The sequence below is a fragment of the Dasypus novemcinctus genome, chromosome 3, assembly GCF_030445035.2.
Source record: "Dasypus novemcinctus isolate mDasNov1 chromosome 3, mDasNov1.1.hap2, whole genome shotgun sequence".
Classification (NCBI taxonomy): domain Eukaryota; kingdom Metazoa; phylum Chordata; class Mammalia; order Cingulata; family Dasypodidae; genus Dasypus; species Dasypus novemcinctus.
The window spans coordinates 50,773,740-50,790,295 of NC_080675.1; the positions used below are offsets into that span (position 1 = coordinate 50,773,740).

The following is a 16,556-nucleotide window of genomic DNA, read 5'->3' on the forward strand; positions in this document are numbered from 1 at the left end:
ACGCCCAGGGACAGATCAGATAACAAGCATAATCCAATATCTATTCTGGAATTCATTACCATATCAAACTGCTACAAAGGTTATCTTAGAGGTATAAGCAGAAGTAGTAAAATTGTTAAAGGGAGGACTAAGAAACCATCACCAAAATGGTGAGAGAATTCTAAGGGCTGTATGAAGAAGGTTTCATCTGCAACTTTCTTGTCTGAATACTCCCTCAGGAGAGAGTCTGGGCTGGCTCAATTGGGGGTAGTGGTCTAGTAGTTAAAGGATGATTTCTGAGTTGGTTAACTATGAAGGATCCTATAGAAAGAAGCCTTGAGTGGGGAAAAAGTCCAAGTCCAAGTTCATTATTAGGAGCCAATTCAAATGCCAGATAGATCAAACATATGTCAAGTTTAAAGAGGAAGCCTGGGATTGAGATGCAGAAACAAGTTGGGTCAAAAGCAATCAGGAACAAGTGAGATCTCTCAGAGAAGACTGCTGAGAAGGGTCTTAGAATATATAAAGCTCACCTTTATTAAAGGGGTGAATGTGGTTTGGTAAAGTTTATGCTTAGAAGTAGGGTGGACATCGCTGAATCACAGAGTATATGCCTGCTTGTAAGTCTCATAGCAAAAAACCAAAATAATGTTACCTGGATTTTATTATATCCCAGGAAGAGTTTCTCTAGTTTTACCAGGGGTTGTAATTTGCTCAGCTCTCGTAGTCTGTTTTCCTCCAGGTGAAGTGCCAACAGAGAGCTTGGTTTGGCAAAGGCACTGTCATTAAATGCTCTGATGCGGTTATGGTCCACTACCAGTTCCTGAAGGACTACTAAATTGTCAAGCCCTTCAACCTGACTGATTTCATTCCCTGAAAAAAGATGTCATGATATAACAAGTGAGCCCAAACTTCCTGAATTAAATGTTATGAATTTATTTAAATAATTTAGCAAATAATTTTTAAAATGTAAGATAACTAAAAAAAACACATTTTCAGGGAGAAATGGAAATGTAATTTATAGGAAAGTAGTGTTATCATCGAATAGTAATGATAAAAATTTCCCCTTTGTGCTATATACAATGTTCTGAATTTACCCAATCTGCCCATTTAGTAAAGTGCCAAAATAGATGGTACTGACAAAAGTAGATCTATAAAAGTGCTACAAAAGTTATGCTTCCTGAGTATATTTGATCATTGTAATAAGAATGGAACTTATTATTAAATTAAAATAAAATAATTTGTTGTTAAACTGGAAGAATGTACATTATGCTATTTTTTCTCTATATTTTTTAATGTACCCATATTAAACAAATAAAGAGTTCATTTTATTCTTTAAGACATAATCCATCTTTATAATCAATGGTTTCTATTGCAGCAATCAATAACTTTTAAAATATTAATGATAACATATGATAAGAGGGTTCTTAAATTTTTATATGATTTTCATTTTTATGTGTATTTTCTATTAGAGTCTCAAAATAGGAAAGGGAAATATTTCTTTTTAATAATAAGAAAATTGAGGTTCAGAGAAATTAAGTGACTTGCTCAAAGACATAAAAGTGGAAATGTGAGGCCTAATTCAGTTCTTTTACATTTTAAATTCAATGCTCTTTCTACTATGCCACACTGTATTTCATTCAACATTTATTCTCCCTGTTGAACACATGATCCCATGATCTTGGAATTCTCCTTGAAACTGAACATATTTCATCAAACTTAAGACAACAACGGATGTTTAGATGTGCCAATATTTTATGTACACCAAGAAAAATATCTTTGCTAAGTAAACTCTGATATACCATCAATTAAGACACAATCAGATTTCAGACACAATAATATAAAAAATGGGTATTCACATTTAATTAAATATGGTGAATCTACTTTATTTTGCTCTGTTCTTATATGGAAATTGATAAAGCGTATCACAACCTTTAATAAAATTGTTCATACAGCTAAGTCATAGACTTTGAAACAAGTACCAGTGTCTTACTTATATTAATAGATGAAAAAAGAATTTATGAAAGCCAGATTGAGAAAAATGACTCAGGTGTGTTAATGTATTACTTTCAGGAAATTATGAATATAGAATGTCACTTTTAACACTTAAAGATATGTAATATTTTAGATCCAGCAGTACAAAAACCACATGGATAGCTTCAAGTGCTGAACAGTATCCACAGTAGCATATTTGGACATTATTCATTTTAGGTTGCTCATTAAACCTATCTGAGAAAGGAAACTCCAAAACAGCAATGTTGCATGTGATTTCAGAGACCTTACATTTGTATAACTAGTAGGATTCATCATTGAAAACTTCCCACTTAATTAAAAATGTCTGGATAACTGTGACCTTAATCCTTAAGGTCCTAACTCTCCCTCTTACATCCCTTACCGCTTTCAGCAAACACTCTACTTTTCCCACCCTTCTGCAAATTTAACACAACAGTTCTCTCAGACCTCAGCATCATTTCATATATTATCACTGCCTACATGTGGGTATTCCCCTACAGCTTTCGCCCTCTTTTTCCCCCTTTAAACCCTGCCCTCAGAATTATCTCTTCTTGGTCAGTATTTTTGACCTAATTCGCCTCTTTATGAACTTTAAAACAGATTTATATCTCACTAGCCACCATTCAATCTCTTATCTTTTTTTCGGGACAAGCTCTTGTCCTCGCCATGGTTCCAAATCTGTTTCTCTAAAGGTTAGCAATGGTATCGTTTTTGTTGACTCCAATTGTTTTTTTCCACAGGCCTCATTCTTCTTATTATTTGTCTTTGAGATCATGTATCATTCCCTACCCTGACTTTTAGATTCTGCTGTTCTTGGTTTTCTTTAACGTTTCCAGTCATTTCTTACATGACTCTTTTGCTAGTTCTTTTTCCTCCTGCTTTTTCAGTGTGGGGATTCTCCGAAGTTCTTTTTTGACATTTTGTTCTTTATAACTACTTCCTAAGTAACTTATAACTTCAACTCTCACCTCCATTGGGATAATTCTAAAATACATATCTCCACTACTGACCTGTGGCCCAGTACTACTGCTTTTATGTCTCAAAATTTTATGTCAAACTGATCTTTCCATACCCCAAATGAGCAACTTTTCTCAATGACTTTATCTAGCTTTAGTGTCTCCTTTTGCTCAGTCTCCTAATGAAGATATCATGAAAGCACCTTGAACTATTTTTTCTCCTTCTTTTATATCTAATTAGTCACTAAGTTCTAATATTTCCACTGCTTTAACTGCCTTTTGGACTCAGCTCTTATACACGGTTCCCAACGACACCACCAGACCAGGTCCTTATTATGTCCATTATGCTGGACAGAAAATGCATGGGGGCTTTGGAGTCAGATAGACCTGGCTTTGACTCTACAACATACACTGACTGGTGTAAGCTTAGGCAAATTATTTCATTCACCAGGCCTTAATTTCTTCTTTTATAAAATCCTCATAAAATTACTTATCTTGTTGGGTTGTGAAAATGAAAGGAAATAATGTATGTAGACAAATGCCTTGTCCAATGACTTATCAGCATTCAGTAAATGGCAGTTGTTATTGTTAGAGAAAACTGTCTTGATTCCTACATAAGGCTGCCTCACTTTGATTTGTTATTCTAGCCATGGCAACAGAACAGTCTCTCTTCAAATTATTAGATTAAAATTGACCTTCCAGGGTTATGTAATTTATTCTTTGGTTTGTCAGTGCAGCTTTAAAGATCTGTTATCAGGCTCAATTTCTTGTTCTTTTATGGCTAAGTCACTCAACTCACTAGCACTTCTTTTTTCACTATTTAATTAAAAAATTTTTTGTAACATAAGTTTTAGATTATACAAATGATATATCAAAAATATAGGGGGATTCCTATATACTCCATCCCCTCCCACAAGCACCTTTGATAGACAAAAGGATGCATTAAACACTTAGACATATGGCCCAGAAAAGCCTGTTAGAAAAAAAATTATTATTCTCAGATCATTTCTATAGACATCTCCTCACCTGTCTCACTGATTGAACTCCCAACCTTTTTACCATCTCAGCAAATAAATATTGGCAGACTTATGTTCCAAATCCTGTTTTACTTCTCACACTCCTTCTCTAAAAATTTACAGTGCCTACCTATTATCTACTTCATCCTGTCCATCTTTTCTGCCTAGCTTTTCATAATTTGTGTCTTACTCCAAATTTTCAACTTAAATTCTTCACTATAAGCAATACTACTGTAAGTGTATAGCAGTACACAGTAAAGTAACATGGCTTATTTAAAATCAATCTACATAAAACCAAGAACTCATGTCAAAATGAGCATTGCCCACCAAATTGATCATGTTTAGAAACTTTATACTTCTCTCAGAGAACTGCATAGTCTTTTTTTTCTTCTTCAACTTCGTCTCTTTTCAAGTGCTGGCCCAAAGTCTCTACAATCATGCCCTTGACTCTCCCCCTCCTCCATCACACTCACCTCCTATGTAAATTCTATCAATCCTTCAAAGAATCCTAGTTATTTAGGGAGGTAAATCTTTCAATTTCTCTTTTCCCCAAATTTTTACTGCATTTAAATTGTAATATAGGATTACAAAATCAATATGAAATTCATTTTTGTTTCATGACCTTAAAGTACTTTAGAGCAAGGATCATAATTATATATAATCACAATACTATGGTGGTGTGCTTTTGTATTTTTCATGTTGCTTAGCACAATTATGGGTTTAATAAATACTTGTGAATTGCTGACTGGTTATTTTTCAATTTTTTAAAAGTTGAATAAGATATAAAAAGTAAATTATGATGCAATACTGTCAATAACCCTAGAATATTGTGTTTTCCTTCAAAATAGATGTTGAAAAAATGTAAATAACTCAAGAAAAACCCATTTCTGAATATGAAAATGTTTTTGTGATTTCTTATATAAATGAATCCATTTGAGTTGAATATTGATGCTTATATTTGCTTGTCAAAAGAGGACAATAATTCAAATAAGTTTTTAATAAGAAACATTTACATATTAACAGTGTTGTTACTCACCCTGTAAAAAGAGGAATTTTAAATTTCTTAGTCTGTTAAGTTGTAGCTGAATTAAATTACAAATTCCATTGTAGCCTAAATGAAGAACTTCTAAACTGTGCATTATTGGAGGTAAATTTTCACTGCTCATTATGTCTCTGAAACATAAAGTTAAGTTTGAAGTCATATAGTTAATTTCAAACCAGCCATATAATAAAAAGACAGTTTTGTATGATTTACTATAAATTGAATTTCAGATAAAAGCATGGCTTTATTAATAAATCACAATTAAACTATAATAATGTATAGTCTCTTTATAGTGAATATAATCATTTTTTTAGGTTATTTGTATATAGCAAAAAATAAAGAAGTACAGGAGTTATAATGAAAAGCAATAGCTAGTGTAATCAAGCAAGAAAAAAAAAAAGACATCCAGATTGAAAAGAAGTAAGTAAAACTGCGTTTATTAGCTGATGAGATGAACCCACCAGAAAACTATGTCAACTCATAAAGGAGTTTAGCAAGAACAAAGGTTAAAAGATTAATGTATGAAACTAAATGCCTATATGCCAGTAATAAACAATTTGAAAATGAAATTAAGCAAACAATTCTATTTGTAGTACTATCAAAAAAGGATAAAATACTTTAAAATAAATTTAACAAAAGCAGTGAAAGATTTTTACATTGAAAACTACATTGCAAAAAGAAATTAAAGAAGATCAAAATAAATGGAAAAATATTAAGATGGCAATTTTTCCCAAATTGACGAAGAATTCAGTTTGAACAGATTCAATGCAGCCTTCATCAAAAGTCCAGCAGGCTTTTTTTTTTTCAGAAAATGGCAAATTTATCCTAAAATTTATATGGAGTGCATCTCTGACAGACCTGGAGCAGTTAATGTCTGCTGCTAAGGTTTCCTCTACAGATGCAAGAAAAAGAAGGTCCTTGCACTGTCTGTCTGGTCGTGGCAATCAAGATTGAATGGGGGAATACAGGAAATTCTAAAAACATGGGGAAGGGGAAATAACTCAGAAATAAACTTGTAAACAACAAATAGCCTTTTTATTCCACTAAAGGAATGTTTTTGAAGTTTGGGTTTACATGAGAAGTGAGAAGTGTTGGAAGACTACATCCCCTACCCTCTTGCCTTCTGGTTGATTCCTTCTGGTTAAAGCTTTAATAACTTTGAAATTAAAAAAAGAAAATTTGATTAAAAGCAAGCCAGTAGTTCTTCCTTTTGGTCCTGGAGTGATCCTGGAACATTGCATGAACACTGTGAGCTGGACTTTTAAATCTCTTTTTAAAAAGATTTAATCCTAGAGATAGTGGAAATTTTTGCAAAGATGGGACTAATAAGGTGATGTGTATCAGAAAGCACTCCAGCAGTAAAGAGATGCTGGAATAAGAAAGACCAAGAGGACCACTTAGGAGAATAAAGAGCAATTCAAGAGAAGAGGCATATTTTTATTTTTTGTGTACTTGTAGGTTGACAGAAAAAAAATCCTGCATAAAGTACAGAAGTCTCCTACACCTTCACGTAGTTCTCCCTATTAACATTTTGCATTAGTGTGGAACATTTGTTAAAATTCATGAAATTGTACTTTCTAAAGTCCACAGTTAAACAACTTGGCAAGTATATAATTCAGTATGTTATTTATTTATTTATTTATTTAGGAGGTACTAGGGATTGAACCCAGATGTCATATATGGGAAGCAGGTGCTCTGCTACTGAGCTACATCTATTCCCCAATGAGAGTTGTTTTTTATTTGTTTGTTTTTAGGAGGTACTGAGGATTGAACCTGGACCTTGTACAAGGGAAGCAGGCTCTCAACCACTTGAGCTACATCTGCTCCCCTGATGTTACTTTTGATTAGTAGGTTTTCTTTTTGTGTTTTTTTTTTAAAGATTTATTTATTTAATTCCCCCCTCCCCCAGTTGTCTGTTCTCTGTGTCTATTTGCTGCGTCTTGTTTCTTTGTCTGCTTCTGTTGTCGTCAGCGGCATGGCAAGTGTGGGCGGCGCCATTCCTGGGCAGGCTGCACTTTCTTTTGCGCTGGGCAGCTCTCCTTACAGGCGCACTCCTTGCGTGTGGGGCTCCCCTACGTGGGGGACACCCCTGCGTGGCGCGGCACTCCTTGCGCGCATCAGCACTGCGCATGGGACAGCTCCACACGGGTCAAGGAGGCCCGGGGTTTGAACCGCGGACCTCCCATGTGGTAGACGGACGCCCTAACCATTAGGCCAAGTCCGTTTCCCTGATTAGTAGGTTTTGACCTCATGAAAAAAGTGAGATTTTACCAAGTATTTTTTTTTGAGGAAATGTAGTTTAAAGATGGACAAGAGCGACTTTTCTGTCTTCCTATTGTCTCACGGTATTAAACTACCTTAGCATCTTTAAAAAAATTATATGGAAATGCAAATAACCCAGAATAGCCAAATCAATCCTAAAAAAGAACAAAGTTGGGGGTGGTTTACAATCCTTTATTTTAAACCTTATTATAAGACTTTAGTAATTAAGTCTATGTGGTAGTGGCAAAAAGTCAGACACACAGATAAATGGAATGAATTCTTTATGGTCAATTGATTTTAACAGAGACGCCAAGGCAATTCAATAGAGGGAAAAGATAACATTTTAAACAAATGGTGCTGGAATAACAGGATATCCACATGCAAAAAGATGAATTTGGACCTCACACCTTACTCAAACAAAACCAAAAACTATCTGAAAATTGATCACAGACCTAAATGCAACTGCAAAAAATTAAAACTTTTGAAAGAAACATATGATAAAATCTTTTTGACCTTAGGTTAAGCAAAGAGTTCTTAGATATGACATAAAAAACATGACCTTTAAGAGAAAAGTTTGATAAATTTGAGCTTATCAAAATTAAGATTTCTTCAAAAGAGACCATTTAAAAAATAACATAAGAAATAACATGTATGCACAGAGGGTAAAAAGGGGAAAGGAAAGATGTATTCTGATGTAAGGTTTTTACAATAACAGTAAAGAATGTAATATTATTTGAAGGTAGACTGTGATATATTAAAGATGTATGTTGTAACCCCTCCAAGAACCACCAAAAAGTAAAACAAAAAGATACAGAAAAGAAGCCAAAATGGGGGAAAATTTTTAATAACAAAATGTACTCAATCCAGAGGAACACAAGAAGAAAAACAGAACAGAGAGCATATTTGATATAGCAACATGATAGATTTAAACCCAATCATATAAAAATTGTACTACATATGAATTGTATAAAGAATCCAGCAATATATAAAAAGAATATTATGCCATAACCAAGAGGGGTTTACCTCAGGAATGCAAGACTGGTTTAACACTTGAAAATCAATGCAATTCACAATATTAAGAGATTAAAATAAGCAAATCATATGGTCATTTTGTTAGATGGGAAAAAAGCATCTGATAAAATTCAATATCCATTCATAAGAAAAAATCTTTCCAAACTAGGAAAAGGAAACTTCCTAAATTTGATAATAGGCATCTATTAAAAACCTACAGTAGCCAAGCGCCCATCAACAGATGAATGGATAAGCAAAATCTTGTATATACATACCATGGAATATTATTCAGCAGTAAAGAGGAATGAATTCTGATACCTGGAACAAGGTGGATGAAACTTGATGACATCGTGTTATGTGATATTAGCCAGACACAAAAGGGCAAATATTATATGAGCTCACTGATATGAATTAGCATATGAAAATTTTAGAGTCACAAACTATAATACAGGTTCCTAGGGCCAGGATGAAGCTAGGGAATGGGAAGTTAATGCTTAATTGGTACAGAGTTTCTGTTTGGGGTGATGGAAAAGTTTTGGTAATGGATGGTGGTTATGGCAGTACAACATTTGTGAATGCATTAACACTACACACTAAAATAAAAATTAAAAAATATAACAAAACATAGAGCTATATAACATAAAGAGTGAAACCTAATGTAAACTATGGATGATAGTTTAATATAATTGTAATGATATTGTTTCATCAATTGTAACTAAAGTACCACACTAAAGCAAAATATTAATTAATAATAGGGAAAACTGTGTGTGGATGTGGGTGTATATGGGAATGCAATACTGTCATGATTTTTTCTGTAAGTCTACAACTGCTTTATTTAAATATATATATAACATATGTGGTCCAGTGCCTTCTTTTAACAGTTATCCTGTGCTTGGAATCATTGTCGCCACTTGAACTCATCTCCATAAAACAAAAACAAAACTACAGCTAACATCATATGTAGTTATGAAAAACTGAATACTTTTCATCCAAAATTGGGAATAAGACAAGAATATCAACTTTCAATCGTGGAGGAGTTCTTAGTTTGTGCAATTAGGCAAGGAAGAAAATGTAAAGAGATTAGAAAAGAGAAAGTAAAGTTGTCTTTATTTGCATACAACATGATTGTAGAATCCTAAGGAAACTGTAAAAAGCTATGAGAATTAATAAGCGAGTTTAGCAAGGCCACAGGACAGAAGGTCAATACACAAAAATCAATTGCATTTCCACATACTATCAATAAACTATACAAAATTGAAAATTTTAAAAATATCACTTAATATAAGAATAAGATATGAATTACTTAGGGATAATGTTAATAAATTATGTGCAAGAGCTATACACTAAAAGTTATAAAATATCATTTAGAGAAATGAAAGTAGACCTAAATAAATAGAAATTTATAAGATTCACTATTAAGATGCTCCCCAAAATGATCTATAGATTCAACATAACCCCTATAAACATTTAAGCAGGCAGCTTTTAGAAACTGACAAGGTGGTTCTAAAACTTATTAATGGAAATGTAAAGGAACTAGAATGACTAAAATATCTCAGAAAATAAAAAAAATTCAAGGGTTTTTATTACTAGGTTGCAAGGCTTCTATAAAACTATAGTAATCAGACAGTGTGTTATTATTGTAAGAATAAACATATACCTGATAAAGAACTTAAATCCAGAATAAATAAAGAACTCTTTTTATTACTGAAAACAATCCGATTATAAAATGGACAAAAGATGTATACAGAATATTTCTTCAAAGAAAATGTGTTAAGCAATTGGAACTCTGACACAATTCGGGTAGAGATGCAAAATGATACAGGCACTTTGGAAAATGGTTTAGCTGTTTCTTATAAAGTTAAACATAAATATACCATATAACTCAGCAATTCACTCTAGGTATTTACTCAAGAGAACTGAAAATCCACGTCCACTTAAAAACTTAAAAAATGTTTATACCTGCTTTAATCACAATAGTTTCAAACTGGAAACAACCCTAATATCCATCAATAAGCAAATGGATATAGAAATTGTCATACATTTCATGTAATAGAATACTATTCAGGATTAAAATAAAATAGATTACTGACAAACAAAGTCAACATGGATAAATCTCAAAAGTGTTATGCTAAGTGAAAGAGGTCAGATACAAAACCTATTTATTGTGTGATTCCAATCATGAAATTCTAGAAGAAAGCAATATTATAGTGACAGAAAGCAGGTCAGTGGTTTCCAGGGGCCAAGGTGTGGGGGGAGGGAACTGACTGCAGAGACATGAGGGAACATTTTCTGATGGAAAAGTCTTGTCTCTTTATTCTGGTAGTTGTTATGACTGAATACATTTGGTGAATTTTATTTTATGTAAATTTTGGTAAATTTTATTTTATGTAAATTCTATTTTAATAAGGGTGATAAAAACACAGGAATGTTCTTCATTGGAAAAATTGGGATGAAAGTATTCCAACTTTGATATATATTTTATGTTACTCTAAAAATGTACAGGAAGATAGACAATACATCCTCATACTTTTCACAAAGTATCCTTTCTAGTGGTTCTGGGCATTAAGTGACCAGATAATATAGGAACAAACTCAAACAAGAATAAAACAAATAAAACTCAAGTGCATGCTAATGAGTTAGGGGTTTCTTTTGTTGGTGATGAAAATATTGTGGAAAAAGATAGAGGTGAAGGATACAGAATGCTGTGAACAAACTAAAACCCACTGGATTTACAAAAGGTGAATTTTAGGGTATGTGAATTATATCTCAATAGTAGTAAAAGAAAAACCCAAGTTCAATACACATACAAAATATTTTCCTTTTTTCGAAAACATGATATAGCATGAAATGGAGGAAATGGAAAAACGTGATGACAAAATAATATTTTGAGTATCTTTTTATTTGTGAAGTTTATTTTTGGCATGCAGCTATTAACTAAAGTATTAAAATAAGCTAAACTTATGCAGTAAAATGTGCTAATGCTAACATTAATGTGACTAGATGCCTTTTCAATTCACAGCCAAAATTATTTATAATTTTAAAAAAATAAGGAATAATACCTGTTTGTTTTAGAAGTTCCTTGCTGTCCATAGCCACTTGAAGGCACCTTCTGGTAGAGTTGTTGCCTGTTTGTTAAGTGAGTCTGAGGCTTTTGTCTGGGCATGATTGATTCAATGTGATTATAGTTGAGGCATAATACCTACAGAGAGGATATCTTATTAATCAGACATTACAATATAACTGCTGCTATATGCTGCTCTTTGGTTTGAGATTACCAACATCCTGGAAAGTATAAAAATGGTATGGATAAAACTTGGAATATACAACATAACTTAATATGTTGGTGTTAAAATAACACATTTTTATATCCTAAATTATCTGGCTTTAGCTTTAAATGTATTTTTGTATGATCTGACATGCTGCAAAACTATAGTATTTTAAAGAAAATAATAGAGAACCTACACACCTGCTCAATTTTCTCAATCTGCCCTCCTAATTTCTCCAAGCCTGCTATGGATGAAATAACTCCTTAGTTGGGGGGGTGGACAAGTATTTCCTCATGCTTAAAAGGTGCTGAATTAAAGCAATAGGACAGGAGGTATTGAAACTGCTTTGAGAACCTTGGCATCTTCCAACTTCATTCCATGTCTGCCCTCTAGAGAGGCAACCTCTCATCCTACCTCCTACTGCAGGGTAGGATTTATAGCAGATAAGATAATCATATAAAACTGAGGTCAAATCAAATAACTTTGGAAGTAATCTTTTTTCATGCTTAATAAAAAAATCTTTAGGGATATTTACTCTTCTTTAATAGCATAGAAATACATCCTAATCCAAAAAAAGATTATAATTTGCATTGAAAAGCTTGAAAGAATAAAAGGAAAATTGTGAGCAACTTACCTTCACTTTAGGCAAGTAAATTAATCCACTGAATGAGGTAAGATTATTGTTTTGCAGATTCACATTACACACATTTCTAAATTGATCAATTGGAATCAAATCCACAGTTCTGAATTTTAAAAAGTAAATATGATTATCATTTTAATAAGAAAGGAAAAATATAAGAAAATGTGAGTCCCTCCATGTACAATCCCAAAGGCAATTATAAAAATCTCATTTGACAAATGCAATGAAAAATAGTGCCTTAATGTAAAATGTATAAGTCAACTGATTAGCTTATGTACATTTTTACTGAACATATATGAAAGAAAATGTGACTATATATAGAATTGGTTCATTAAAAACATCATATCTATAAACAAAGAGCTATCATAAAAGAAACGTATAAAATGAAGATTTGCAATTTATAAATTCACCTATGTGTTCATGAAATGATAGTAAAGTCAACTCACTCATAAGGACTCATAAGGTTTTCAGGTTATCATATATATGATATATGTGAAGGAGGTTATGTCTGAAGTATCAGGAAGATGTTAGTTAGGGATGGGAAAGAAAAGGGTAAAGCAGGTAAGGTCTTTGAAAACAGAGTTTGCTGTTATATCACTTGGAGCCTTTTACCAAATAAAGGTTATGAAACAGAATGTTTGATGCTTAGTTCATAGCTTTACAACTGCTTCCCTTTCATTTGACAGAGAAAAGCATAAGGCTAAGGCACTTTTCCCTAACCACTTCTTTAGATAAATCTTACATCTGAAGTTACAATTATGACATACCTTTACTTGCTAGTAAATAATTCTTTCATTCAGCATATTTTCATTAGTATTTCCTAAGTGCAGGCAATGTGTTTGGAAAGGCTACAACAAAGAATAGACACTGTCTCTGCTGTCAAGAAACTTATAGTTTTGTGGGAGGCATAAAAGCTAAAATGAAAGGAAAATTGCTATAATAGAATTAGGTATAATGGCATTTTAGAGAAAGAAAACCTATTTGGGGAAGTCAGAGATGACCTCACAAAGGGAAAAGATATTAAAATGAGACTTGAAGGATTTGTAGACATTTGTCAGGCAAATTAGAAGGACAGATACTAAAGGCATGGGGAATCACACAAGCAAAGGCAGAAATATAAAACAGCATTTTGTGATTGAGAATGAGGAACTAGAAGTAGTTTGGAATTTCTTAAGCATGAAGTGTTAAGGGGCAGTAAAGGTAGGGATCATAAGAATTTAAAATGTACCAGCAGTTAAAGGGTCTTCTTTGCCATAAAAATTAATTTTGGGTTTTATATAAATAGTTGAAAGTCACTGAAAAATTTTGAGAAGGAGAAATGTTCTTATAAAATTTGTGTCTCAGAGAGTAGTATGGATAACAGATGGATTTGCAGTGAAGGTTTACAAAAAACAAAAGGCATACAGGTCACCAAGAAAATTTCTACAATAATTTTCTACTTGACCTAAGCCAGTGGTAGTAATGATGGAAAGAAAGGGGAAGTAAGAAGCCTACTTAAGACATAGGATTCTGTAGATTTTAAGGATTAATTTAAAATGGAGGACAAACAAGAAAAATGACTACTAGATTTTTGGCTTGGGTAGAAGATGGACATTGTCTCTAAGAGCTGAGGTGGGAAAAATAAAGGAAAAGAAGCAGATGTGGCTGTGGTGGGAGAAATGGTCAGAATGGAAAATAGTGGCAGATTATGATGAATGTGGTTTTAGATTTATGATACATTCAGGTGAAGCTATCTAGAGGGCAATAGCATATTCAAGAGAGGAACCTAGGTTTGGGCTAGAGATGATAATTTTGGAGGTCATCATTGTAACTTAAAACTATAGCTAAAAATAAGTCTGTTTGTGAAGAGTAAAGATTAAGGAGAGGAGAGAAAAGGAAAGGGAATTATAGGGCAAAAGGAGAGAGAAGATGGAAGGGGAGGAGGTTGCAGAAAGGATTTTGAAAATAGAAATTAAGAACTTGAAAGAAGTTTATAGAAAAATCAAGAATGTGAAATTACAGGAAAAATGAAGGCAGCAAGTACAAGGAGGGAGTGGTTAGCATTATTATATGCTTCAGAAAGGTCATGGTAGGTAAGAACTAAAAACAACTCAATAAATTTAACTATGAAGACAGTGATGACATTCATGAGAATAGTATCAGTGAAATAGTAGCAGTGGAAACCAGATTGCTTTGGATTACCGTGATACAATGTGAGGAAGTAAACCTACTAAGTTTGGTCTAATTTTAAATGCTTGGCTGTGAAAGAAAAGAGGTATACAAGGAACAAGAAAGACACTGATATTTTTAAACATAGAGTCACATAATAAAAATTATTAATGCATTTCAAAGGCTTGTAAAGTTAGCATGAAATTTCAAAGCAGGATATGATTTTCTGAATTACTGGCTTTATTTGGGTAAGATGTATAAATGTATAACCCTTAGAAATGATAATAATCACATTTAATTTTAACATAAAAAGCATATAATAAAATTATTGTACCTGATGGATGATGAAGTCCAATTTAGTTCTTGCATTTGGATGAAGTTTGAATGTCCTTGTCGTTCTGAAATCATGTCAGAAGTAAGTCTGCCACCAAACAAATCTTTTGCACACTCAGTCTCTGTTGGTTCCTACATGAGGACATTTAGAAAGTGATATCTTCTCTTAGGGATGATTAAATCGCATTAATTTTCCAACACTCCTTCCGCTAAGCAGAGCTAAAAACCCTGGGCATTATGTATTATACAAATATAAGATGACCGAAAGGCTCACAGAAGGAGGTAGATCAGATAGGCACCTTGGAGCACATAAAACAAAACAGTGGTGAGTCTTTTTACCTTTTTGCCTCATATATGCCGGATTGGGTGCTGGAGAAGCCAGCAACCTGGGAATGCCAGCAAGAGTAGACTAAAACAAAACAAACAAAAAATAAAATAAGGGGAAAAAACCATACACACACAAAACAACAACAACAACAAAACAAACAAACAAAGCCTTCAAAACAGACTGCTCCCTTTTTAGTCAAAGGATCAGGGATCCTAGAAAGACAGAAAACTATTAGATAATAAACATCCTATTCTAGCCAAACATCACAGAATGTACTGAGGCCCTACCTACTCCCATCCCCATCAGCAAAAGCAGAATGGGGACCCTGGGCTTCCATCCTTGTCCAGCTGTAACAAGGCATCCTTTTGCCTCCTCTCTGCTAAGTGGGAAGCCTGGATTTTCATTCACTTCCCCGCCCCCAGCAGCAACACCTTCCCAAAGTATAAATGGAGACCAATTGGGGACCCTGGATTTCCACTTGTACCTGGAAGTAACAAGTTGTCAGTGGAGCAATAATGAGACCTCTCTGCCACTCTCAGCCAGGATGCCTAGTGGGGAGCATGTAGTCCTGCTGCAGCCTAGCAGTAATGAGGTTCCTCACTGCCAGGTATCAATAGAGACCAAGTAGAGAACTTGGATTTCTTCCCCCCACCTGAGAGCAAAGAGAACACTGGTGCAGTGTCATGGGAGGTTTACCGAAATATCATTTAAATAAAATACCTGCTCTCATCACATAATACTCCAAATGACCAGGATACACCTGAAAATCACTTGTCATTCTAAGAACCAGGAAAATCTCAACTTGAATGAGAAAAGACAATAAACAAATACCAACACTGAAATGATACAGATGTAGAATGATCTGACAAGGATTTCAAAAAAGCCATCATAAAAATGCTTCAATGAGAAATTATGAATATGCTTGAAACAAAAGAAAAATAGAATGTCTCAGCAAAGATATTAAAAAGTGTCAGCAAAGAAACAGAAGATATAAAGAATAGCCAAATGGAAGTTTAAGAATTAAAAAATACAATAACCTAAATAAACTCAATGCATGGGCTTAAAAGGAGAATAGAGGGAAGCAGACATGGCTCAACTGGTAGAGCATCCATCTACCATATGGAGGGTCCAGGGTTGGATACCCAGGGCCTCCTGACTTGTGTGGTGAGCTGGCCCACATGCAGTGCTGCTGCACACAAGAAATGCTGTGCCACGCAGGGATGTCCCTGTGCAGGGGTGCCCCACGCACAAGGAGTATGCCCCATACAGAGAGCCACCCCATGTGAAAAAAGTGCAGCCTGCCCAGGAGTGGTGCCGCACACATGGAGAGCTGATGTAGCAATATAACGTAACAAAAAGGAGACACAGTTTCCCAGTGCACTAAATAATGCAAGCAGATGCAGAAGAACACACAGCGAATGGACACAGAGAGCAGACACTGGGGGGTAAGGGGAGAGAAATAAATAAAATAAATCTTTTAAAGAAAAAAAAAGGAGAATAGAGAGGACAGAAGAATCAGAGAATATGAAGATAGAATATTAAAAATTACCCAATCTGAATTA

The 16,556-nt window shown here is 33.9% G+C and overlaps 2 protein-coding genes and 1 non-coding gene across 9 annotated transcripts in view; 2 read left to right on the plus strand and 1 right to left on the minus strand.

Annotated features, from left to right (window-relative positions):
- The window catches only part of RTN1 (reticulon 1), a 521,272-nt gene that overhangs the window by 75,560 nt on the left and 429,156 nt on the right, over positions 1–16,556 (plus strand). The window lies entirely within an intron of this gene.
- LRRC9 (leucine rich repeat containing 9) overlaps positions 1–16,556 on the minus strand; it is a 145,530-nt gene that overhangs the window by 23,809 nt on the left and 105,165 nt on the right. For all 7 annotated transcript variants that reach the window (XM_058293331.2, XM_058293332.1, XM_058293330.1 and 4 more), the window contains 5 exons: positions 14,668–14,798; positions 12,180–12,288; positions 11,339–11,478; positions 5,001–5,137; positions 635–852 (listed from right to left, as the gene is read on the minus strand). In XM_058293331.2, the coding sequence (XP_058149314.1) occupies positions 635–852; positions 5,001–5,137; positions 11,339–11,478; positions 12,180–12,288; positions 14,668–14,798 (735 nt within the window). The remainder of the gene's footprint in view (positions 1–634; positions 853–5,000; positions 5,138–11,338; positions 11,479–12,179; positions 12,289–14,667; positions 14,799–16,556) is intronic.
- Positions 5,848–5,976, plus strand: LOC111762746 (small nucleolar RNA SNORA31). The gene has a single exon (XR_002795783.1). It is a non-coding gene; the product is annotated as a small nucleolar RNA SNORA31 (small nucleolar RNA).